The sequence below is a fragment of the Artemia sp. Qi Xiang Cuo genome, chromosome 13 (assembly GCF_049724085.1).
Source record: "Artemia sp. Qi Xiang Cuo chromosome 13, ASM4972408v1, whole genome shotgun sequence".
Classification (NCBI taxonomy): Eukaryota; Metazoa; Arthropoda; class Branchiopoda; order Anostraca; family Artemiidae; genus Artemia; species Artemia sp. Qi Xiang Cuo.
Window position 1 is genome coordinate 70,195,737 of NC_142806.1, and position 26,401 is coordinate 70,222,137.

Here is a 26,401-nt window from a genome sequence, read left to right on the forward strand (position 1 = left end):
TTTGGTGAGCCCAAACTACCGAAGGACAGCAAATTAAACAGTAGCCAGTTAGACCTAGGATGACCTACTTCACTTAAAAGAGTGAAGTAACCCTTTGGCTGAGTAAATTTACAGATTCCGAAGTTGAAAAAGTAATTAATGAAATAAAAATATCGGCCTCCGGTGCCGATTTCTGGTCACTTAATGTTATTAAACAAGTGTTGCCGGAATTACTTCCAAAGTTTGTTGAGATAGTTAATAGTTGTTTCAGGGTTGGTGTTTTCCCATCTTGTTTTAAAATAGCTAAGGTAAAACCTATTCACAAAGGTGGTCATAAACAAGATTATTCCAATTATCGGCCAATTTCTCTTTTTCTGGTCCTTTCTCGAATAATGGAAAAGTTGTTGTATAGTAGGTTGAATTCTTTTTTATGTAAAAATAATTATTTTTTTAACAATAAATTTGGATTCCGTAAGCTTTATTCGACGGAGCATGCTCTTCAGTTTATGGTGACAACGGTAAACGACGGATTAGATGTTAACATGAATGTGGCTACATTGTTTTTAGATATACTGAAAGCTTTTGATACCGTTGACCACCAGATTTTGTTAGGGAAGCTTAGGAATTGTGGTAACCATGGTAATGTGATTAAGCTATTTGAATCATATCTAGCACATAGGTCAATATTTGTGGAAGTAGGAGGTATCGCGTCTAGCTGTTACCCAATCTAATGCGGTGTTCCTCAAGGATCTCCACTCGGCCCACTGTTGTTCGCTGTTTATATTAACGACCTATGCAACGCTGTGTCTGGCCTAACAAATGACCTAAGTTCAGATTTTAGAAGCCCAAAGAAGGTCCTTGTATCGTTCGCAGATGACACAAATCTCACGATTATTGCTCGTACGGAGCAAGAGTTAGTCGGAATGTTAGAAGGTGACCTGCATAATACTGAGCGATGGATGACATCGAACAAACTGGCTATTAATTTTTTTAAATCTAACTGGATTATTTATGGGAGATCTATGCATTGCTATCCATGGTTAACAACCCTGAATGCTGGTCCGTCCCGGATATCTCGGAAAAGTACGGTGAAATACCTGGGAGTTATTCTGTATGAGACCCTCTCGTTTGTTGAACATATACAGTGTGTATCTTGATAAAATAAAAGTTCAAAATAGGGATAAAATCCTTTTAATAGACAGTGTATAGAAATTCACAAAAATACCAGATATTTCGGTCACATATACAGTGACTGTCATCAATAGTAAAACTGATGTTTTACTACTGATGAAGGTCACTATATCACATCACTATATCATCAGTAGTTTTACTACTGATGACGGTCACTGTATATGTGACCGAAATATCTGGAATTTCTGTGAATTTCTATACACTGTCTATTAAAAAGGATTTTATCCCTATTTTGAACTTTTATTTTATCGTCATGGTCTCCGAAATTATCTAAGTGTGTATCTTCTAAAGTGGTCCGTAATGTTGGAATGAAACGTAAATTAAAGCATTTCTTTTCTGTTAGAATACTGCGTCTTATCTATTTTTCGTTGGTGCACCCCTATTTACTTTACTGTTGTTCAGTGTGGTCGTCCACAATCATTGCACATCTTAGGCAGTTACGAGTTCTCCAGAATGGGGCTATCAGGATTCTTTCTAATAATGATTCTCATTCTTCAGTAAGGGATCTGTATAAAAGTTTACATATACTACTGATTTCTGGTTTATTTGAGTTCTATAAAGCACAGTTGATGTTCGATATTTTGAATAATGTAGCAACGGATTGCCTGCATAATATCTTCTGTTCCTTTTCTGAACGTCATTACTATGTTACTCGTAACACAGGTATGATTCAACGACCAAGGAAACCATCGACTCGGTGTGGCTTCTCACTCAGACCCCAGCTTCCGTTAACATGGGAAAGACTACCAGGTGATATTTTAGACCAGATGGTTAGACTCGATTTCCGTAGGTTGCTAAGGGGCCATTGTGCTGGTTGTTATGATTTTGATTAATGTGTTGTTTTTTTTTTGCCTTAAGTAGTGCCAAACAGTATGAGGATTGGTAATGAATCTTAATGGTAGCCTACCCGTCGAAGAATCGAGTGAGCAAGAGGTGTCTCGTCTTTTTTTCTTTTTTTTTTTTTTTTGTTAATGATGCGAGGATGTTAAGTTGAAAGTAGATAGTGCCTGACAAGCATGGATGACCAGGCTTCTGGAAGTTTGTAAATATTTATGTAAATAAAGTGATTTCTCTTAAAAAAAAAAAAAAAAAAAAAAAAAAAAAAAAAAAAAAAAAACAGGGAGCAAAAATGTTTTTGTTATGATGTAACTAATAGTTTAAGCAGCTACTATGATGGTAGTCGATTAAATGGTTGTCCATGGGTGGTAGACTCTTTCGTGATTTTTCAGGTTCCTGGTAATAATATCCGGTAATATTTGGTATTACCATATATTTCCAGATACCCAGTTGCAACAAATTTAAGCGAATCATTAAAAGAACAGCTCACTCCTGTCCTACCTATGAGAGGTTTGGTTTATTCAGGCTCAAAGTACATGAAGAAAAGCAGAGGGAATTTTGATCCAAAAAAAGTTGCTTTTCAGCAAATTGAACGAAGAATTGATGAAGGGAAAGGAGGTGAGTCACTATTTACAAGTTGAGATTATTAACCATTGAAATGCCGCCACTTGTTTACCAACGGTTTAGAAAGCGTACTAGATTGAAAAGATTGACCAGATTGCTTTTGAACAGATTGAGCAAAGATTTGATTAGGAAAAGGAAGATGAATTGCTGTTTACTTCTGAATTGCAGTTAAGGCTATTGACCAGTCACAAATAAGACTATCTGTTACCAAAATGAGTATGCTGTCTCTGAAGCTATAATCACATAATTCAATTCACGAATGAGGATATTAATTTACTTGAAACAATCCTTATTTCGAGCTATGTGTTTTTATATTTAGTATCACCGAAAAAACGAAAAAAATATCCCCATAAGCAGGGTCATATCCAGGATTTTTTTTCAGGGGGGGGGGGGGGGGTACAAAAGTACTTTTTTCGGGAGGGAGGGTACAAAAAAACTTCAATAAACGCATAAACAATTTGTTTATGGTCATTTTTGTGACGTTTTTGCGAGTCGGACAAACATTTCGGGGGGTAGGGTTCAAACCCCCTAATCTCTCTGGATGCGGCCTTCATTATAAGTGAGATTACTGAAAATAAGGAATGCAATTGGACTGACACTTCAATATATATGATGCTATTCACTCCTGAAAATCTTGATTAGTTTGGATGCATTAAATTTTAAAAAAATAACAAAAATTTAAATGTATTTTGTTTTCAGTAAAGTGCTAATTACATATTGGTCTGCCAATCATATTCTGAATAGAGGGGCTGGACAGCCAACGACTCCTGACGTCTGGCATCATCGTATATGCCAGAACATGATTCTTCCCTTCTCTCAAATGTAAGTTTGGGAGGGTGAAAACATTCCTGATTTATCTAATAGGGTTTGATTCGTGATGAACCTGATCCGATATGACTTTTGAAATTATTTTTTTTACCATTACGCTGGTGGCCTGGTGGATGCTTGAATCTCCCTCAGGCTACTTCTGAGAATAATTGGATTATATTAGCATGATTATGTTCTACATGTCTCGTGGATTCCCCTTCTTCAAAATTCCAAAGTTTATTAGTAGGCCTATTTTTTAAAAAGGTTCTTATTGTTCTAATTCAACGGTCTTTGCGTTTGACGAGTCGTTCTTAAAGAATTGTCAAAAAAGTCAAACTTTAGTTTAAAGAGCGAGGTATTGAGGAGAGAGACCCCCCCCCCTCATATACGTAATAATTTCTGTTCGTGTTTAGTTTCAATTTTGCTCCTAACTTTTAGTTTAAACACATTTTCCGTTGAAAAACTATTTAATTTCTGATCGTTGTTAAATGATGTTTGGGAAATCTGGCTCCCCCTCTCTGTAAAATTCCCTTTCCCCACGGGAAATCCCTCCATGAAAAGTTACTCACACGTAAAGTACTACCGTCAAGAAAATTCCCTCTGGACAATTCTATTATCACCGCGGCTGAGACGGAATTTAGCATATCTCTCCGGTTTCTCTTGGAGCTCTCCCTGTTCTTCCCTCCCCACCAACCCTCCCCCATTCCCTAGATCTATCCTTCCTAAAATAGCAGCCTGCCGCGTTTCGAGTATAAGCCACGCCGTCCCACTTAGCAACAGGTTTTCTCCATTAGAAGAAACTGATCTTGGAGAATAGTTAGAACTCTAGGAAACTGTTTGCCCAATGACTAGGGTGAAAACCAAGGTAAAAGGATACTCTTCTGACATTTTGCTCTGCCTAGTTTTTTTGTATAGTAACGCGGAAAGTTTAAATACGAATAAGATTATTTAGCTTAAGAGAATTTAGCTCAAGTAATTGGAGCCTCAATAGTAGCAGTGACAGAGGTTCATAGGCAAAATCTGGATCTACTCAGTTTATCCGGTTATAATAAAATGATCAAGTTACGCCCAGATGACCACTGGCTTGGAAAAAGGGAGGAGGTCTTGCAATTTATATTTATAAGAAAATCCCTGCTTTTCAGATAAAGGTACCTGTGCTTGATGATTATGATGAGATTCTTTGGATATTTGCAAAGCCCAAACGCCTGCCCTCCCATTATAATGGCATAGCTGTTTTTGTTTTTTATTATTCACCAGGACAAGATGTCAGTTCTCAAAAAGCTTTCCAGGAAAAACTTCAATTAAGTGCTGACTACGTACAGGGTAAAAACCCCACGGGTGGTGTGTTCCTGCTTGGTGAAGCTAGCGAACTACGACTTGAGTCTTTGGAAGCAGGATTAGGTCTAAGACAGTTAGTTAATTGCCCAACAACAAAACGTGATACGGCTCTAGACCGCATAGCTACTAACATGTCTCAATTCTACAGGAAACCCTCCCCAGGCCCCCCAATAGGAGGAAGCTACCACTTCACCCTTGAGCTACACCCATAAGCAAAATCTGAGTCACGTACACTACAGAAACAACTACAAGTCGGCCATCATAAACACCGGATTGTTTGGTTTCGGTAATTAGCTCTCGACTGAAAAATAGGACGGTATAATTTCTACGACTAATGCTGATGAAATCGCCACTACTTTTCAAGAAAAAGTTCTCGACAAGTACCATTTCTATTTTCCTGAAAAAGTTAACAAAAGTTTTTCAGCAGATCGTCCATACGTTACAAAAGAAATCAAAGCACTAAACAGGAAAATGAGACAAATTTTCATGAACAAAAAAGCATAAAGAAGCTACTACCCCGAAGAATAAAATCACAGGAATGACCCGCCAGACAGCGGCGTTGTACTACCAAAAGGAAGTATCTCATTTATTGGATTCTAAGCCTGGACAGTGGTAAAAAAGGATAAAGCAAATGACAGGTAAAACGCAGACTGGATTGGATTTTGGCTATGATGAGCCGGACAAAAAAAACTGCAAATCGCCCAAAACACTCAGCTAGGTGAGAAGAGTGTTTCAAGTGAGGCAGACAGAATAATGGCGAGTTTAGGGTAAAATGATCATCAGTCGTGTAAAATCGCTCGTATTCACTTTTTCTTTTCTGAGGGACAGTTCATCCATTGCTGTACACAATGATTCAGGCACCATGGATATCCAACTCTTGGGAATATATCTTACACATGACCTGAAGTGGGAAAAACAGACACAGGAGATGATCAAAAGGGCAAACCTGGGTATCCTTTTTTAAAAACTCCCTGCTCGTCATGGTGTTCAAACCCCTCACCTATTGCATAATTTTCTTACATTTGTCAGACCGCTGGTAGAATATGCTTGTCCCGTTTGGCATTACGGCCTGACTTTGGACCAGAAGGACGGCCTGGAAAGGATCCAGTACCGAGCTCTTCTGGTAGTGTCAAAATCTCCCAAAGTCCCTTATTGCTCCCTTTTGAAACTATTTTCACTTAAGACTCTTTCGACACGCCGTGATGAATTGTGTTATAAGTTTGATGTCGGTATTTTGGAAAATCTGCGGCTTCGTGAAATTCTCCCCATCAGTGGGGAGAATTAAATTTCACGTTCTCCCTTCGGGCCAAAGGCTCCCGCGAAACATACCTCAACCGGTACCAAAAATTCAGTCGGTACCAGCACGGTATATGCGGTACGCAAGTAGTTTTGTTCTCTCGTTCGTCAAAATTTTTAATTCTACATCCACTCGTCAATAATTGTATATATTTATTTTCTTTAGTTCATTATTCTTTTATTCTTTTTATTCGTTTGACTCTCTTACTCTGTTTTGTTTGAATCTGTGATATTTCGAATCAATGTGTATTTTTGCATGACGATGGCTATGGCTGTGATTTTCATATGTTTTATATGTGCCACTGCAGTTTTGCTTCTGGCAAAAACTGCCGCTGATCGGCATGACCGTTTTTATGGCTTTTGTTTATTTATTTAAATGAAAGAAAGACAAATAAAAATAATTTCATATAATTTTAGTATTGATTCAGAGTTCAGAGAGTTAAGAGCAATTCAATCGGATAAAATACAGGATTAATTCTCGACAGCTTGCGTAACCAATTTTTACCTGTGTGTGGCTTTGTGCCAAAATTACGATTATCTTTTTTGAAGACAAGAAAAATAGCTTATTGCTTTGTTATGATAGTAGATCAAATTAAGGACTACATTTGTACATCAATAAGATCCAAAGTGTGAAAATGAAAAATCAAATAATAGAGGCCGAGAAAATGCAAATGCCCAGTTTTTGCGAGAAACAAATTTCAAATTGGATTCATTACCAGCGCTTTCGGAGAAAGTTAATGAAATTCCGGGACTTTCGGGTAGCTTTGTTGCCTTACAATCACAGAAAAAAAACATTAGCATACAGCTATCTAGCAATGCTAAGACAAATGAAGAGATTAAAAAAGAGCTGGAAAATGTGAAATCAGACCTAGTAATCACATCTGAACGAGCCAATCAGCTCGAAGCAGAGCAGAAAAGAACAAATTTCATTATTTATAATTATACTCCGCAACACCTTGGCGAGTATACTGTGAAGCAAGAAATAATGGATTTATTAAACCGTGCTATGCCTTCTCTCAAAATGAGTCGAGGTGATGTACGTACATTTTTAGATTGAAATCAGGGCCAGTAGTAGTGAAGCTAAACTCGGTCGAAATCAGAGACTACATCTTAAGAAATAGTTCCTTATTGAGAAAGGTAGGTCTATCGGTGGCCCCAGACTACACGGCTAGACAAAGAGAAGCCCGTAAACACTTAAAGGAAATTAAGAATCTTGCACAGAACGACGGCCGTGATGCAAAGCTACGAGGTGAAAAGCTGTTTATCCAAGGCCGACTATTCAGGTACGATGGAAAGGCTGTGATTGAGGTTAAAAGTTACTTGGTGCCAGTTAAAAATCTTGGTCCACCTCCTAGTGCTAGGCTCCCAAATTACCCTGCTGTTATCCCGATGGGGCTAGATATTGATGCCAGTGATAGTGATGCCGAGACAGTGATACCATCAACAGCCTATTCTCAGGCATTATTGGCGACTAAAAGACCTGCTATTGCTGTTATTAGCCCTAATGACCTACATAGAACAGGCACTCATAACATGGCACCCAGAGGAAACCATTCTCCAAGAAAAGGACTTAACAGAAGATCTCGCAGTTGTTTTTCCCGTGATTTTGTTGATAATAGACAACCAGTGCTAACAGATATTAATAGTCGCAGTCGTGAGTATTACCATTTTGCCTTTTACCCGACAGAGGCCAGGAACGAGAAACTCCAAGAAGTGGCTAGTGATATTAATGCACTGATAGAAAGCGTAGACGCATAGGAAATAAAGAGCCATATACTGAGTTTAGTGTCATGGAACTACGTGATAAGTTGCCTCATTTATATGATGAATTATTTTCGTTTGATGTGATTTCGTTTATTGAAACATGGAACGATCATTCTCCTATACCACCTCTCCCAGGGTGTTTGGTTGAACAGGTTGTGCGTAAACCAGCAAAAAATAATAGACGTTATGGTGGTATTTTGGTTTTGATTAAATCATCAGCTATTGATGGTTATGAAAGAGTTAATAGTAGATCTGAAAATTTACTTTGGCTGCGTATTTGTTTTAAATGTGGGAAGAGATTGATTTTGGGCGTTGTGTATATTCCTCCACAGAATAATTTGAATAGTCGAGAAAATACTTGGGAAATTTTAGATAATGAATTGTTGCTAATACAAGAAAGTTATAGTGGTCTGGAGTGCGTTTTGATGGGTTATTTTATTGCTTATACCGGTATTTAGGTTGAGATTCCTGATTTATTAATCCCAGATTTAGGAGACTTGGTCCCAATTTGTTGTAGAATACTGCGAAGTAATAAGGATGAAAAAAGAAAAATAAATGCTTGGGGAAGAAAGCTCCTGGCGCTTTGCGGGGAACATGGTCTGATCATTGCGAATGGAAGGTTTGGAAATGATAAGTGTCTGGGCGAGTTTACTTGCCTTTCGGGCCCAACTCTAAGTGTTGTAGATTATGCGCTGATTAGTATGAAATTTGTACCTGAATCGATTGATATTGATGTACTAGATTTAGTTGGATCTGATCATAGAGCTATTAAGCGTGAGCTGAAGACTGGAAAGCTTCAGGATGATGTTCCTCGAGTTAGAAATTTATGTAATGGGGAGCTTAGATTAAAGGTCTTAGGAAAACGAATTAGATATGATTTAACCGATAATGATTTTGAAACATTTAAAAGGGAGCTTATGAAGCTGCATGTAACAAATAAGTTGAAAGCGTTAGAAGGGGATGGAAAAGATATGCATGGAAAAATTATGGAGTTAAATGAAATAATTTGCAGTTGTGCAGTATCGTGTAATCTGAAAAAAAAGAAAAAAAAATGATTGATATTTAGATTATGAATGTAAGATAATGAAAGAAAAGCTCAGATAATTATTGCGTCATTTAAAAAAATGTTATAGATATGAAAATCAAAGTTTAAGTTTAGCCGAATATAAAGATAAAAGAAGATATTATAAAATGTTAATTAAAAGGAAAAAAAAAGAATTTGAGATTAAGGAGAAACTGGATATTTCCGATCATTTTAGAAAAAAAGATTTTAAGAAGTTTTGGGGTTATGTAAGGAATGAGATTTGAAATGAAAAAGGAAGTACACAGGTGGCTCCAGATGCCAATTCCTGGCCTGATTACCTGGAAAGCTCGGAAGGTGATTGTGCAGAAATACAAGAGGTAGCACATACCCCAGAGATGGTTGTTTATCCTATGAAGGAACATGATTATGATTTAGTAGGGGAAGTGAGTAATGATGAGATTAAGTTTGTATTCAAAAATTTAAAAGGAGGTTCGGCTGCGGGTGTTGATGGTGTACCAATAACGTTATTTAAGAATTTTCTTTCAATTTTTTTGTCGATAATTATTTTTCTTTGTAATAAGGTGTTAACTTCAGGACAATAGCCAAATGAGTGGAAGAGATCATTGCTTATGCCACTTTTTAAGAGAGGAAACACTAAGTTGCACATGAATTAACGTTTAATAGCGCTTGTCCCTGCTTTAAGTAAGGTAATGGAGAAAATACTAGATACCAAGCTTTCTAAATGGTTAAATAAAAATAATATAATGCTTGAAGAACAAGGACGTTTTAGGACAGGGTACGGGATGGTAGATACAATATTTATTTTAAAGGCATTAATTGATAAATATGGAAGGGAAAAACTTGTCTTTATGTGGGATTTCTGGACCTCCACAAGGCATTCGACAGTGTCGACGTTTAGAAATGGCCTCCCTTATTTGTTTGTGAGGTTGATAGTGAGTATGTATATTTGTGTGAGTGGAATCGTGTTAGTTGGTAACAGGTTTTCTAGGCTTTTTAATATTAAGCTGGAAGTAAAACAAGGCGGCACTCTTCTACCTAATTTGTTTAATATTTTTAGAAATGACGTTGCTGATTTACTAGAGAATAGACGGGCTCCGAAAGTTAGTTTAGGGACCCAATAACTACCTCTGCTATTATTTGTAAGCAATATTGCTTTGGTGGCTAGTACACTGCAAGATCTATAGACACCTATGGGTCTTATAGAAGAATATTTGCCGATGCAAAAATTAAGGCTGAATGTTGAAAAGAGTGAAGTTGTTATTTTTAAAAAAAGGAAAACAAGTGGCGAAGATAATTATAAATTTAAATGTAATAATAAGGAACTGAAAGTAAGTAAAAGAATAAAATATTTAGGATTTATTTTGTCGGAAAACGGAAGTTTAAAGATTCATGTTGATGAACTAATTAATAGAGGTAAAGTGGTCATGTGTGCAATTTTTAGAAATCCGACGATAATGGGAATTAAAAACCTAAAAATGCATAAAAGAATATTTAATACAAAAATTTTACCAGTAATAGAAAATGGAGAAGAGATTTGGGGCGGAGAAGTGGCACAGAAGTTGGAGTCTCTCTAGCTCCAGTTTTATAAAAGACTGTTTGGATTACATCAGACAGCTCATTCACAGATTCTGAAAGGTGATATGGGCCTCTTTTCGTTAAAACTACGTAGGTCTATTTTGATGCTTAGATTTTGGTTGAAGATCATTAGGTGTAATGAAGATAGACTAGTAAGTGCTGCTTATTATCAGAAGTTGATTTATGGTTCGAACACGTCGTGGCCATTCCAAATTAGGTCATTACTAGAAAGAGTGGGAATGCCTTACTTATGGAATGACGGTCTTGGTTCCCGTGATCTACCAACAAATTTAGTAAGCCAGGTACGATTTATCTTAGAGGGTCAAGAAATTCAGTATTGGCAAGGGCTGGTTTTAAATTCTGCTACATTGAATCATTACAATCAGGTTAAACCTAGTTTTGGAGAGGAAATTTATTTTAAATTCAATTTACCGGCTATGATTTTATGTCGAGGGATTCAGCTTAGGGCGAATTGCCTTCCAATCCAGAGCAGACAAATGATGTTCGAGAGGGGGATAGTACATCCTGATGGTCGGTATGTGTGTCCTCTTTGTGGGGATGAGGACAAAGATTTGGACCATTTTCTCCGAAAGTGCCCGGTGCTCTCTGATTTAAGGGAAAAGTACTTAAATGGGATTGTTTTACTGCTTCCTAAAATTTTACAAAGTAGTAATCCAACCACAATATTTCGTATTGGTGCGTACATAGAGAAGGGATTAGAAAGAAGGAAAAATTTTTACAATTAATTATTATTAATTATATGGAATTAAACTTATTGTCTCGATAATTTACCATAAGGTATTTTTCGCTATGTATCATGTTAATGTGTGTTTCGTAATTTGTTCTGTTGTGATTCTTTATTTTTCATAAATTTTTGTGTGTATATGGCTCTTGGGTTTTTGAAATACACGATCTATCTATCTATATCTATCTATAGGAATTCTGGAAAATTCCCCTCAGTGTAAAATTTTCTCTAATAAGTACACCCCTCCCCCCGAAAACTTCCCTCCCTACGGAAAATTACCCGAGCAGAAATTCTCCCCCCACCCTCCCCGAAAAATGTCTGTATACTTCCCAATGACAAATACTATACATAAAGAATGGGGAAATTTAATAACTTACAGGCCATTCACAGGGGACAGTGACGGGTTTTGTTATCAAACAGTTCGTTACTGTAAACGGTAACGAACTGTAAGTAAGGAGCTATCAAAACTCTAAAAACCGGAATTTGACACCAATAGATACATCAATAGAATCATATTTTTATAATGATTTCAAATATATAAGTTTCATTAAGTTTAGTCTTACCCATCAAAAGTTACGAACCTGAGAAATTTGGCCTTATTTTCGAAAAAAGGGAAAAACCATTAAAAGTCAGAAAACTTTAATGAAAATCACAACATCAGATTCAGCGTATCAGAGAACCCTACTATAGAATTTTCAAGCTCCTATCTGCAAAAATGTGGATTTTTTTCCAGAAGAAAGATCACGGATGCGTGTTTTTTTTTGTTTTTTTTTTCTCCAGGGGTGATCGTATCGATCCAGTAGTCTTAGAATATTGCCTTGCTCTTTGCGCTAAAGTTTGACTCTGTCACACGACTTTATTTTTTAAAACAATAAAAAACTTTAGTGTAAAGAGCGAGGCGTTGAGGAGGGGACAGCCCCTTTCATATACGGAATAATTTATGTTCGTTTTAAGTCTTAATTTTGCTCCTTACTTTCAGTTAAAAAAAACTTGTTTTTTTTATTTAATCACTAAAGGCGTAACTATTGGATACTTTAACTATGTTGATCGCCCCCGAAAAAAACAACAACAAACAAACACGCATCCCGTGATCTTTCTTCTGGCAAAATCTACAAAATTTCTACTTTTTTGCAGATGTCAACTTGAAACTTCTACAGTAGGCTCTCTGATACGCCGACTGATGTGAATTTCATTAAAATTCCTTAACTTTTTTGGGGGCGTTTTTTTGCTCTAGCTTTTGATGGATTACACTAAACTCAATGAATTATATATATTTCCAATTAGCATAATAAGCCTATTCTTTTGACATATGTACTGATATTAAAATTTCTCTTTTAGAGCTTCGGCTACTACTGAGCCGAGTCGCTCCTTATTTACAGTTATTTACCACGAGCTGTTTGAAGTAATTTAGCTGAAAATTTGGTGAAAAGAATCATAAAAAAAGACAGACAGACACTTTAAATTACATATAGTGACAGCAAGTTCTGTGGAGCAAGACTTGCAGCTACGTTTTCCGAGTCTAAATTGCTTGAATTTAGCTTAACAGAATTGAACAACATTATAAATGTTACCATTATTATTTACTTTATTTACAAGAAACTTTACAATTCCAGATATCGTCTTGCAAGGAAAAAGTCAAAATATTTCTGACATAATTTGTGGGAACTTGTATCTAGAGTGTAGTAGCCAACCTCCTGGAATTCGTCCATTGTACAATTCGAATCGTGGGCTTCTCCAGCCACAGAAGTACAACTTTCTTGGTAGAGGGTTATGGCCTTGGCACATGCTGCTGTTCAATAAAGGAGTGTTTATTTGTGATGCCACACTCGTTGATGTCGACTTAGCTATAGTTGGGTTGGATTGCATAAGTAGAATAAGGTGAAATTTATACCGTTTTATCGCTATTACTTTTCACTACCAATATTCACTATACTTTATTCAAAATAATATTGTTAGTCAGAAAAAAAAATGTTCTTTGTAAGAAATGTTTTTATTTGCTATGTTTTTACTGATTTCTTTTGTTTTTGAAATTATAACTTGAATTTTGAATTTTGAAATTTTGAATTTGTTTTTGAAATATATATTTTTACTGATTTTGAAATATAACAAATTCTATGTAGATCAAATATCACTCGAAGTTATATGGTGTGTGGCTTCGATGTATATCGGTCCAAATCTCAAATATTCAATTATTTATTGCCATGAAAAAGGTAAAGATTGCGTCACTGGGCTTCACAGTCCCTACCGGCGGTACTGATCACCATTTCATGGCTCTTCAGCCAAAAATTGAAAGGGGAGGCAGAGGGTCAGCCATCCTCGAAATGGCTGAGCTTGGAGAGTCACGCCGCTTACCCGTATTCCAAACCAAAATAAGCAGGAATTGAACCCCTATTCTTACTAACCAGCCTTTAAACTTTTTATTAATCTATTCTCACATGTTCTATTTTTACATGATTTGAATTCGTTTAAAAGCAAAAATTTTAAATCTTGGATAATAAATTGTTTTTAGTAAATATCCATGCCCTCTGTCATTTGTTTTTTTTTTGGCCATTTTGTGTAGAAGGGAAGGCTGAAGAAACTTAGGAATGGGCTCATTTGATTGAAAATTGAAACTTTTGGTGTTCTATTTAAGAATCGCGATGACTGACGGGCTAACAGTCTCTCTTGCGTTCCCTTTTTGCTACCTGGCTCCCTATTAAAGTGGAGAAAAGGGCATGTTTTGTCTTGGGTCTCAAGAATTCCCCTGGGTCGTCCCCTGGATCAAGAGGAGCACACGTTTTGTTGGTAGGATGGAAGGGGTATGGGGAATGAAAATGGGCCAGGAAATAGTTGTCTTTGATAAATTTGAAATTTACAGCCGCAAGTAGAAAAACTTAACGTATTTTAAGATTAATTTGGGTTTATGATCCCCCCCCCAAAAAAAATGGCCAAAAAAGGACATAAATTTTTATTTTCTTTTAACGACTTGGAGCTTAGAATCATAAATCCCTTCACCAAATCAGTGTTAATGCATACAAAATTATGTCCTACGACACGAGCCTCCCTCGTAATTAGGATTAAAAAAAGGACCAGGACAATTTTTATGACTACTTTGAAACTTCAAAGATTGTTGCCTGGCCGTTAAATGAGAGTGTTAAAGAGCCTATGAATGGGTCAAAGACCTTGTTGCTCCTGATTGATTGTAAGCTTGCTACCTTAATTTGCCGTCTAATAGGAACCCAGAATAAAAATGTTGCTAGGGCTTGGTCCCCCAAATGTCAGGGCCCCCAAAAAAACAGTATGCCTTGAAGTCATTTAACACACGAAAAATAGACAAACTACGGTATATTGGTTCCTCCAATTTTTTTTTTTTTTTTTTTTTTTTTTTAGAACTGCTTGAAACAAACATCCGTTGTTTCTTTGGGCAAGAAGATCCTAATCTACGAACAAAAATAGCTTTGGGTACGGATCCCCCAAAAATGGGCCGATTTTTTTTTAATTGGCTCGAATTTTACATCTTAGATTCCTTGGGCCAAGGAAACCCAACTCACCAAAGAAAAGAACAAAAATAATTGTTTGCCTGAAAAGTTGGTCCATAAAAGGTCAACAGACTTTTTTCTTTCTGAACAGATTGAAAAAGCAAAGCCGTGATTCCCTGGGACAAGTGCCTAATTTACAAAGGGAATTTCTGCTGGGGGTACCGCACCTCTTGAAATAGAACCCAAAAAAAGGGCTAAAAAACTCAGTTTCGTTTGCCTTAAAACTTTCAAGGATCATTGCCCGGGCTAAGAAGACCATGCATTATGTTCTGATGTGAGAGCATTAGATGCACCTGGTTGTTAGATCTCTTTATGTATGAATGGGGTGCCCAAAGCCCAAAAACTTTTCTATATCTTATTTCGATTAATATTTTTGAACTGAACGGGCAATATGGGTGCTGAAAGTGTTATGGGAACGGTGTTTCCATTGGGCCAAAATGTTATGAAACGTATTGAATTGATGTGTAACACATTTCTTACCTTGTACTTCTGTTTATTGTACACAGCAAATACGCATTAATGAGCCCTTGTTCTCAAAGCATTGTTTTGAAAAGATTTAATTTTAGTATAAAGAATGGGTGCTTTATGGGGGCTGTAGCCTCCCTCCCAATATCTAAATTTCAATAAATACAATAAAAAAAATAGAAATCAAAAATAAATAATTCAAGTGGAAGTAAAGAGTAATGTTAAAACTTAAAACGGACAGACATTCTTCTATTAAAAAAGAAGGCTGCTACCCCTTTAACCTCATACTCTTTATGCTAAAGTGACTCATATTCTTGCAGCGTCAAGAATGAACATTCTTAAAAAAGAGCATTTGTTCCGCATAAAAGCTGAAATAATTTTGCACGCTGCTTTGAGAACGAAACCCTTGTTTCTTCTCAGTAACAATCTGTAAATAAAATATTTGCAAATACCAGTTTGACATATGTACTGAAAGCCGACAGGTTTTTAATAAAACTCCAGTCAAGTGTAATTAAGTAAAAAAACAAGTTTTTTTTAACTGAAAGTAAGGAGCTACATTAAAACTTAAAACGAACAGAAATTATTCCATATATGAAAGGGGCTGTTCCCTCCTCAATGCTCCGCTCTTTACGCTAAAGTTTTTTTTTTAAGTAGAGTTGTGAGAAAAAGTCAAACTTCAGCGTAAAGAGCGGGGAGTTGAGGCGGGGACCGCCCCTTTCATATACGGAATAATTTCTATTCGTTTTAAGTTATAATGTCGTTTCTTACTTCCAGTTAAAGAAATTTGTTGTTGGTTTTTTTTTTTTTGAATTTCTGAACGTTTCTGAATTAATGCAGGTTATGAATTTGGCTCACCGTACATGAACAACTAAAACGAAATTTGCATATTAGTTTTACTGTTTTTTTAAATAATAAGTTAAAAAAAAAAATTAGCGTAAGAGCGAGCTTTTGAGGAGAGGCAATCCCCTTTATATACTTAATATTCTCTGTTCGTTTTAATTTTTGATGTTTCTGCTTACTTTCAGTTGAATTTTTTTTTTTATTTAATTTCTGATTGCTTTTTCAATAATGCAGGGAAATCTTCGTGGAATTTCTCTTCCCCCATAAAAAATTCTTCCATGGAAAGATCCTCCCATGTAACATTCCTGCGCGACATTCTTAATCCCTTCTAGATCCCTTCGCGACATTCTAGGGCCACTGAAAATAGAAAATAGAAAATGAAAATAGAAATGGTGGTGAAAGAAACTTTTTAATTGCTGAGTTACCAGGAATTAATATAATTGTATATTACATATTCAGTTTATTTTCATTAATTAGTTTATTTTCATTTGTTCGTTTCAAGTTTGACTTGAACATTCAATTTAATTTTTAATCATTTTAGGATTTATTTATTTATCTGTATTATTATTTGTTTTCTCTATGTTTTCTAGGATGGTTCATTTAATTTCTGGTCGTTTTGGTTTTCATTTAATCTTTTATAGTAATTTCTGGCTGCTAATCCATAATAGGGTAAACCAGTCCTGTTTTTCCATTACTGCTAGACTACTAGGCGTGTGGTGGCAAAATTTCTTTGATCTTCAATTATTATAGGAATTTATTTCTGCTGGTTTTTAGTTTAACCTGACGCTTTACTTTTCTTTCAAAAAATTCTTTTGTGGGAAGTTTTTTGTGATGAATTTTCACTAAAGAGGGCAGGCTTTATAAATAGTTTGATAAGTACGCCATATTTTGTCTCACAGCTGGGAGATTGATTTAAAGCTTTATTGAAATTTGGGTACTACCGTATTTTCCAGTATACACTCGAGAAGTGAAGTTAGGGTAATCATAATGAAATATACCAAAATATGAAGAAAATACAATAATTTAGTAACAAAATTATGGAAACTACAACAAAGAATTATGGAAGGGGGCCGCGCAGAACGCATTATATTAAATACCTAACGTAGCCTCACATAACCTAACCCAACCAAAACACCATCTCTATATATCAAATATGGATACAACGTACATTTCAACTGAGCCTAAGCTAATTGTCTCCGAATACAGACACCTCTAAACCGGTTATTGTCTGATCTTGCATATCCAAATTCTCGAGTGTGTACTAGCTAATACGGAAGTACGAAAACTTTGTTGTTATGGGGGTTGGGGGATATGAGATTTTGATGTTTGCATAGGAGGAAAATATCTTTTCCTCAAGTCTTCATAAAAAGTGCACAAACTCCTGTTTTTGTCACGTCCGACAGGCCATTTGTTTAGCTAATCCATAGTAGGCTAAACCAGTCCTATTTTTTTATTACTGCTAGTCTGCTAGACGTGTGGTGGCTAATGATCTGCTCTTACATTAGGCCTGTTTTACTCATCTTTGTGCTAAAATCTTACATCTTTTGACAAAGAACACTTAGAAGTGAAATCTTAGCACTGAGATCTTACATCTTATAGTGTTCTTTTGCAAACGTCTTCATCATTCTGCTCTGATCAGCAGTCTAAGAACAATGATGAGTATATCATCAAAGTTCTCTTGTCATTGTCCTATATGGCAGAAAGATGCCGTCCTTGACACTTTTTGCTAACATTAGTGAGCAATAAGATATTAGAACAAATATGAGTAAAAAGAACGGAAATCTTTCTCTGATCAGCAGTCTAAGAACAATGATGAGTATATCATCAAAGTTCTCTCATCATTGTTCTATATGGCAGAAAGATGGCGTCCTTCACACTTTTTGCTAAAATCAGTGAACAGTAAGATCTTTGAACAAAGATGAGTTAAAAGAACGGAAATCTTTCTCTGATCAGCAGTCTAAGAACAATGATGAGTATATCATCAAAGTTCTCTCATCATTGTTCTATATGGCAGAAAGATGGCGTCCTTCACACTTTTTGCTAACATCAGTAAGCTGTAAGATATTAGAACAAAGATGAGTTAAAAGAACGGAAATCTTTCTCTGATCAGCGGTCTAAGAACAATGATGAGTATATCATCAAAGTTCTCTCATCATTGTTCTATATGGCAGAAAGATGGCATCCTTTACATTTTTTGCTAATATCAGTGAGCTGCAAGATCTTGGAACAAAGTTGATTTAAAAGAACGGAAATATTTTCAGAAAGATGTGAGATCTTAGATGTAAGATTTTAGTGCAAAAGAACAGCCCTATTGCAATGCTTTTCCAATATTATCTTGTATCCATTTAGGCTGTAGATTAAGCTGAAAAAAAATGTCCCGACTGTAAACTACAGTGATTAGTTTAATAGAAGGAAAAATACACGCTAAACAAAATTACTTTTGACCTCCTTGCTGCAAAAAGAGTGAAGCTACCAATGTTTAAAAAAACTACATATAATATGCAAAAGCCATAAGAAAAGATTTAAGGGAACTGGAATGTTCATGCAGGGGATAAGGAGTGAAGATTTTAAAAGAGGGGAGTGGAAGTGGGAATCGAAGGGAGCAGAAGAACAGCTTTATTCACCTTGAGTTCAGTAAAGAGCTCAGTATATAGCTTTTATATACTAGCTGCAGTAATTAAAAAAAACCTCGAATATTTGCCTAATTTTAGAAAAAAGGGGGAACACCCCCTAAAAGTCATAGAATCATATTGAAAATCACAGCATCAGATTCAGCATATCAGATAACCCTACCATAGAGGTTTTAAGCTCTTATCTACAAAAATGTGGAATACTGTATTTTTTGTCAGAAGAAAGATCACGGATGCTTGTTTATTTTTTTTTTTTTTTTTTTTTTTTTCAGGGGTGATCTTATCGACCCAGTGGTCCTAGAATGTCGCGAAGGGATCATTCAAACGGAAATTAACAGTTCCAGTGCCCTTTTTAAGTGCCCTTTTTTCCTCAAAGTCGCCGAATCAAAATTTTGCGACAGCCATTTTGTTCAGCACAGTCGAAATATCTAATAACTATGTCTTTGAGGACGACTTAATCCCCCACAATCCCCGGGGGAAGGGCTGCAAGTTATGAAGTTTGCCCATTGTTTACATATAGTATTGGTTATTGGGAAGTATACAGACGTTTTTTAGGGGATTTTTTTCTGGTGGGGGGGGGGAGCGAGGATATTACGTGGGAGGATCTTTCCATGGGGGAATTTTTCATGGGGGAAGAGAATTTCCATGGATTTCCCATCATTATTTAAAGAGCAATCAGAAATTAAATAATAAAAACAAGTTTTTTTCCACTGAAAGTAAGGAGCAACATTAAAACTTAAAACGAGATTATTTGACCTTTGGACTATTTTGAACGAAATTTCTTTCTCAAAATTTTAATTACATGCATTTGGGAGGGCGACTTATCGGGGGGGGGGGTACCCTCTGATCACTTTTGACTCCTAAAAAAGCCACTTGAACTGTTGATTTCCAATTGAATTAGCCCCCTACGAAGTTTATGCGACCACTCTTTCCATAAGACCTTATGTGTTAACAATGGGCAACTTTCATAACTTACAGCCCTTGCCTCCGGGGTTGTGGGGAGTTTAGTCAGCCCTGGAGGAATAGTTTTTGACCTTTAGACTATTTTGAACAAATTGGCTGTCTCGAAATTTTCATTAATTTTATTTTTGGGGAAAAAGGGTGTGGGGGAGAGCGTGTACTGGTCGCCCTCCGATTACTTTTGACTCTTAGAAAGGGCACTATAGCCTTCAATTTGGAATCAAATATGCCCGCTCCGAAGTTTATACAACCTTCAATTCTGCAAAAACTTTATATGTTAACAACGAGCCACTTGCATGACTTACAGCCCTTGGCATGGGGACTTGGGGGTGGGTCGAAATCGGAAGCCTAGTTATTTGTCCTTTGTTCTACTTTGAACAAAATGACTATCTGAAAATTTTTTATCGAATGCATTTGAAGAAAAAAGAGCTGGAGATGGGGGCTGGTTGGCCTCCGATCACTTTTGACTCTTAAAATTGTCACTATAACCTTCAATTTACAATCGAATGTACCCCCTCCCAAGTTTATACAAACAAACGCATCATATTGGCCTTATTAAAATCAAAGTCTCGAGAAGCCTTGGGATTCTCAAAAGCTTGAACACGTATTTCTAGGGTCAGTTCCTAGAATCCTATTCTAAAGCCTAGTTCAGCCTTATGTTTCATACTGATATATTATTTGAATGTCAACTTTTCCCTCGTTTCTGAAGTCAATTTCAAAACCATATGATAAAGCAAGGACTCTTATACAGGACACTGATTGATCCCTACTTAAGCCATTGCTTGACTTGAATTCTCGTTATTTTCTGTCTTGTGCTTCTTTAAATATTTTAGAGTTACAAAGCTAGCTTCCTCCTGCCCCATTTAGTAATATATCTTTTATTTCTGAGCGATCGACTTCTCAGCGATCGTTATTCCTGCGCTTCCAATAACTTACACATGGCTTATACTCCTTTAATTTGTTCTGACTTCAACCCTCTGTTAGCTTGTAACATGATATGGAATACTCTCCTAGAGTCTGCATGGAGCTGCCACTAGTTTGGGATCTTCAAAAAGTATGTTAGAGAATTTCAATAATTAGGTTTTCCCCGGTTTCTCTTGGAGTTGATGTCTCCGGATTGGGTTTGCTGTTTATTTCAGTTGATGAATTACTACTCCCCTGCCTCTTGATTTTGGGGATTTTTTAAGTTGGTGATGTGAATGTATCATGTTAAAAACGTTGATTGGATGTATTTGTATCATTTTTGCTTCTTCACTGTTTTTTCCCGGCCATTAAGCCTTACAGGGTAGACCAAGTTGAAGTCCTTGTTGTAAAACTATTGATGAATAAATAAACTCTGAACTAAACTCTGAACTCTAAACACTTTCCATAAAAATCTTGTAACTTAAATTTACAATCGCATGTGCCCCCTCCGAAGTTTTTCCAACCACCTCTTCCATAAAGACATTATATGTTGACAATGAACAACTTATATAACTTACAGTCCATGCCGTGGGTATCGGAGAGGGGGGGGGGTTTGCTCAAAACCAGAAGCAGAGTTGTTTGACCTTTGGCCTATCTCGAACAAAATGGCAATCTCTAAGTTCTGATCAGTTGCATTTGCGGACGAATGGGCAAGAAGGGCTTGTTGCCCTCCAATCACTTTTGTCTAGTAAAAAGGGAACTAGAACTTCCGGTCTCAAATTGAATATGCCTCCTCCAAAGTTTATACGACCACTCCTTCCATAAAAACCTTATATTTTAACAATGGGCAAGTTACATACCTGAAAGTCCTTACCCTTGGATCTGTAGGTTTTTTTTTTCAACTCGGGAGGTATAGCTCTTTGACCTTTGAACTTTTTTGAACAAAATGGGTATTTAAAAATTTTTGACCAGGTGCATTTGGGGAAAACTAGGCGAAAGGGGGGAGATTCTTGTTGCCCTTTGATCAATTTTGACTCTTAAAAAGGGCACTAGAACTTCCGATTTTTGAATGAGCCCCCTCCGAAGTTTGCGACAACTCCTTTCATATGATGTGCCTTTGGGAAAAGAAATAATAAATGAATAACAAAACATTGAAGCCTTATGGCTCTTTACTACAAGCAACGCTATAGAGTTCCTTCTGACTACTGACTGTATGCAGTCTTTATAAGAAAATACTCTCTTTTCTTTGAACTTTCCGGCATGAAAAAAATTAATCTTTTTTAGCATCAAAAACCTACTGACTCTTATGTATAACAGAGAAATCCTTGATTCAAGTAAGCGTTGTGCCACACCATGTGTTTTTTTAGAGTAGTGGCCGACCTGGAACTACGGATACTTACCAATTATATAAAATAAGACGCATCTATATTTTTAGGCAACCTACAGACTTGACTATTGCTGGTGGCTTGATCAGAAACACTTTATTTTCTACCCCTTTTGAGCAAATTCGCGATGTTGCTAAAATATTTTCTTTTGAACCCTTTGTCATACTTGAAGCTAGCGTCCCTTTTGAACCTACCATGGACATAAACCCATTGAAACTGCAACCCAGGTAGGTGCTAAATTATTAGTTTTTCTTTATATGCAAGCTTTTTTATTTTAAGGTCTATTGGCACAAACATTGGAGCATTGGTAGATGTTCATACTTTATACAGAAATTAACAAGTACGATTTTGAACGATTTTTTCTCCAAATGCAAGCAAGAAACATTTTTTAACGCTTCCCAGAAAAATTACTTTTTTAAAATGAAAATGAAAGAGTGATGTAGTTGTGACAGGGGAGGTACTCCTTGAATAGTTAGTTATCAAATATATCATGACTGCCAACCGTTTTCATTTTAGTTTATAGAAATTTATATTTTCCGGTTAGAATTATAAAAAAAAAACTCTTTTAGTATCGATAAAATCATTTTTGAGCCATAAAATGTTAAAATCATAAAGGTACTTTTTCTTCCCTGGAAATCTACAATTTCCAAAAACAATAATCTACAATCTACACAAACAATAAGTTTTTGTATGATAAGCATAAAAAGATGTGTACTATTTACTTTTCTAAGAAGCAAAATACTATTTCTAAACAAATTCAAAATCCATCCTGTTTGTATAAAAAAATTGAGAAATTTTAAGTTTCTTCACGAATAATTGATAACCCATGAACTTTTAAATAACTAATAAAAAAAAAATTTCTAAAAGGATTTTCAAAGAAAAGTGAACATGTTAAAACCCTAAAACGAACAGAAATTAAATGTATAATAAGTCCAACATCAAACGGACAAAATTAGCTACAAATCAATAAATAAGCCCCAAAACAAACAGAGATTTAAATGAATTACTAAGGCTGGGTTAGAATAGCAGATATTACTCTGGACAAATAAATAAAATATAAAACAAAAAAGGTCACCGCAAATAAGTGTGGAACAACCACTCCTTTGAACTCCCTAAAAGTTAGAGTGTCATTTGTGCTTTACCTAAACGATATCTACTTCATACAATTTAAACAAAGCATATTAATAACGGGTAAAACCTTTTAAAACAACATTGAAAAATAAGAAATATTTTAGTACAAAAATGATAACAAAAATTACTATATAAAACGTATAATAAAAATACTATTTAATTTCACAGGAAAGAAAACAAAGTTAGTTTCCTGGAATCGACATTAAATGTATTTTATTGTTTTCAAAGGACATATTTTTTGTTACTGATTTCCTTTCGGATACCTTTCTTTGGCGCACTCGGGAAGGGGGGGGGGGTGTCTGACACATAAGCCAGTCTAGACTGATGACAAGGCTGGAGCACCTGGTGATATACAGGCTGTAGCTAATGACATCCACAAAGTGAGAAGACCTTTTAGAATTATCATAAATGCATCCACAACAAAGTCTATGTGCTGTCCAAGGAAGCCGAAGGTTTCCAAGGAAGACAAGAAATTTAGTGGAGAGAGTGTTTAGTGGGTCAACGATTTCTGATGCCTTGTTAGTATGATCACCAGTGACAACAGCTACTCAAATGATCTAAAAATGTGGCTCGCAATTGCAATTTCCAGTTCCAAATTCTTTATGCCCATATGGCGTAGCATGGATCCATTTCAGACAGAACTTTCTGATGCCTTCGTCACCCTCGTCACGCTCTACTCATATGAGATTCATGCACTGAAGGTGAATTGCCAATGTCGACTCGCTGTTTCGAAATTATAGGTCTCGTCAAATCACCGGAATCACCTACCTTGATAGAGTCTCAATGTCGAATTCCTCAAGTGCCTTAAATCTTAAAATCCAATAAACAATCTCCACCAAGACCCAGTCCAGCCACTTCAATGGCTTGATAACATCAAACGAGATGAACGATAACCCCCGAAAAAGTGGAAGGATAACTTATTTCCTCACCACGTCTCATACTTTCTTGATTTAGCAGAAGAAAGCAAGGCGCATCCACGCCATTACGAAGAAAGAGGCCCCATGACGACTTTCAAACACAAGCGGGACTTAGGTCAAGTAAATCAGGGAAAATTGAGACCTAGATATAGCTTTCAGAACGCCGGACATTTTCTGAAATCTGTTTCGTTTGCTGGAGTAATATTTCAAGGGTGAATAAATCAATGATTCATCAAGGTGTTTTCCATAATTTGGAAAGAACTAAAGAAATACAGTATTTATTGTATGTTAGACTAGTTCACTGAGACTGATTCTTTAATATTTGATAATACATCCAGAAAAGAATTCTTTAAAGTTTTAGTTTTTTATCGTTAAATCGTATGATGAAAAAAAAAAAAAAAAAAAAAATGACCACTGACGTTTAAAGTCAGTGTCAAACTTCTCACTGTAAAAGTCTGTTAAGCCGTCAGCGTTTAGTGTTAGTGTCCCGAACTTTTTTGAAACTTTGCCAGAAAGAAAAAAAAATCAACTGTCTAGAATTACTTGACGGGAGTCTGCTTGGCCCATTAAAATTTATGTGGATTTGATTACCTCCGGGGGCAAGGCTTGTGAGGCTTGAAATCTGCTTTCCTTCCAGAAATTTCCTCCTCTCTGTCTCTTTTACACGGGTTTTTCTCCTTTTGGTCTTAACTGGGTCAGAGCACTGTCTTGAAAAAATACAGATGAAGGTCTGCAAATCATCATTTGCATATCCTATTGCTCCAAAAAGCTTGCTACGAAAATTTTGAGCCAATCCTCCAAAGTAAAATAAAGCCTTCCTATCTCTTATGCAGAAAATTGTGTCTGAAGGGTTGGCATTGAAGGGCCCCAGGTCAAGTAGGCTATACCTCTCGAACCATACAGGTCGGAAATTCTTTTGTTGCGCCGGCTCAGACAAGTTTTGACAAATATTCCTTTCTGCTTGAATGTGGTGTGGGATGCAAGATTGGAGGACCTACTGACCTATTTTGAACCTTACACCATACTGACCTAAATTTCCTTACGTGATTCTTGCGAAAAATCTTTGGTCGAAATGACGATAAGCATTGGGATGAGACTAAAAGTGGGACTCGCCTTATTGAAGTCTACTTCTATCTGTGACTAACTGACTGATGATAGTAGCTACTTTTATTCTAGACTTGATGGTCATACGCATTGCATACTATAGCAGGTGGTAGACCATAGGAGAAACTGGGGTGAGGTATCCTGTATAATGGTCCCTTAGATTATATGTGTAAAGGAACCGCGGGGACAGGAGTAACACAATGAACGATGTTTTTGAGAAGGAAAAAGCAAGATACGAGTAATTAAGCCAACAAGGAGGCATAGAGAGGGCTGAGGCCTATCTATGGGCTGTTCTAAATTTGTCATCTAATTTTAGTATTTATGCAGGATGTTTTAGGAAGTCATTGCGCAAAAGCCGTGGCAGGTGCAAAAGATCTGATTGTAAATTATTCTTATGTCAAGTTTTGTATAGTTTGATTGCTAATTGTGACTTTCACTAATGCATTCCTAAAACAAGACGATATTAAAGCATTTTTACTTTTGCTAATCCTTGGCATGATTGTTAATAGAAAAAAGGCGTGTACTTTTGTTATTGCTGAACAACGCAAGTGCAGTAATTCCTATTTTTTCATGATGCCTCATAGACTTTCAAGCTTCCTTTTTTGTGTACCTGACCCTACTCTAACCTTCACAAAACTTGAAAATCACTCCTAAGTAATTCCCGGATCCCGGTACTTAAGGCTCCTGCTGGTGGTCCAGCGTAGAGAGAGATGAGACTCTTTTCCTGCATTCCGAACGGTCATGCGCAAGCGTGACTGATTCTTGGAGATCAGTACCGATCATGGAGAAGTACTAGGTAAGGCTGTCCCTCCATCTGAACCGCGGTCTTCCACGGGGGCGCTTCCAGCCATGTTGAGGAGGATAAAAATTGAAAAGTATGCTGCCGGGTGCTTCTTCTGGCATGCGAATTAAGTGGCCAAACCACGGTGAGTTATTATGGCAAGCTGACGAGAGTTGGGGGTAACAAGGGTAACAAAGGTATAATAAGTTTTCATAAAATTGAATTTGATCATTTTTGGGGGCTACGTGACTGACTTTAAGATTTTATTTGTACACACGCCAGCTTTCCTAAAAGGATTTTCATCTACTTCATAATGAAGAAAATCAGAACATAATCCAGTTTAGTCTTAGGTTTTAAAATCTTAAAAAAAAAATCTACGAAAATCGCAAAAGTACGCGACGTCTTTCATTATCAGGCTCACTGGCCTACCCACCAGGATTTATGGCTGTTCCGTAAATATATTAGTATCATATTTAGAGTTATATTATCTGAGACTTGGTGGAATTTATTCAAAAACGAAAAACAGTCTGAACATATCTTTAAGCTTTTTATGATGCCTTTAATGA

General features: G+C 36.4%; 1 protein-coding gene across 1 annotated transcript in view; it reads left to right on the forward strand.

The window, feature by feature from the left end:
* Window positions 1-26,401, forward strand: part of LOC148945598 (uncharacterized) — a 240,017-nt gene that overhangs the window by 167,610 nt on the left and 46,006 nt on the right. Inside the window, exons 16-18 of the mRNA XM_089098857.1 lie at window positions 2,450-2,625; window positions 12,815-13,079; window positions 21,953-22,129. Of these exons, the coding sequence (XP_088954983.1) occupies window positions 2,450-2,625; window positions 12,815-13,079; window positions 21,953-22,129 (618 nt within the window). The remainder of the gene's footprint in view (window positions 1-2,449; window positions 2,626-12,814; window positions 13,080-21,952; window positions 22,130-26,401) is intronic.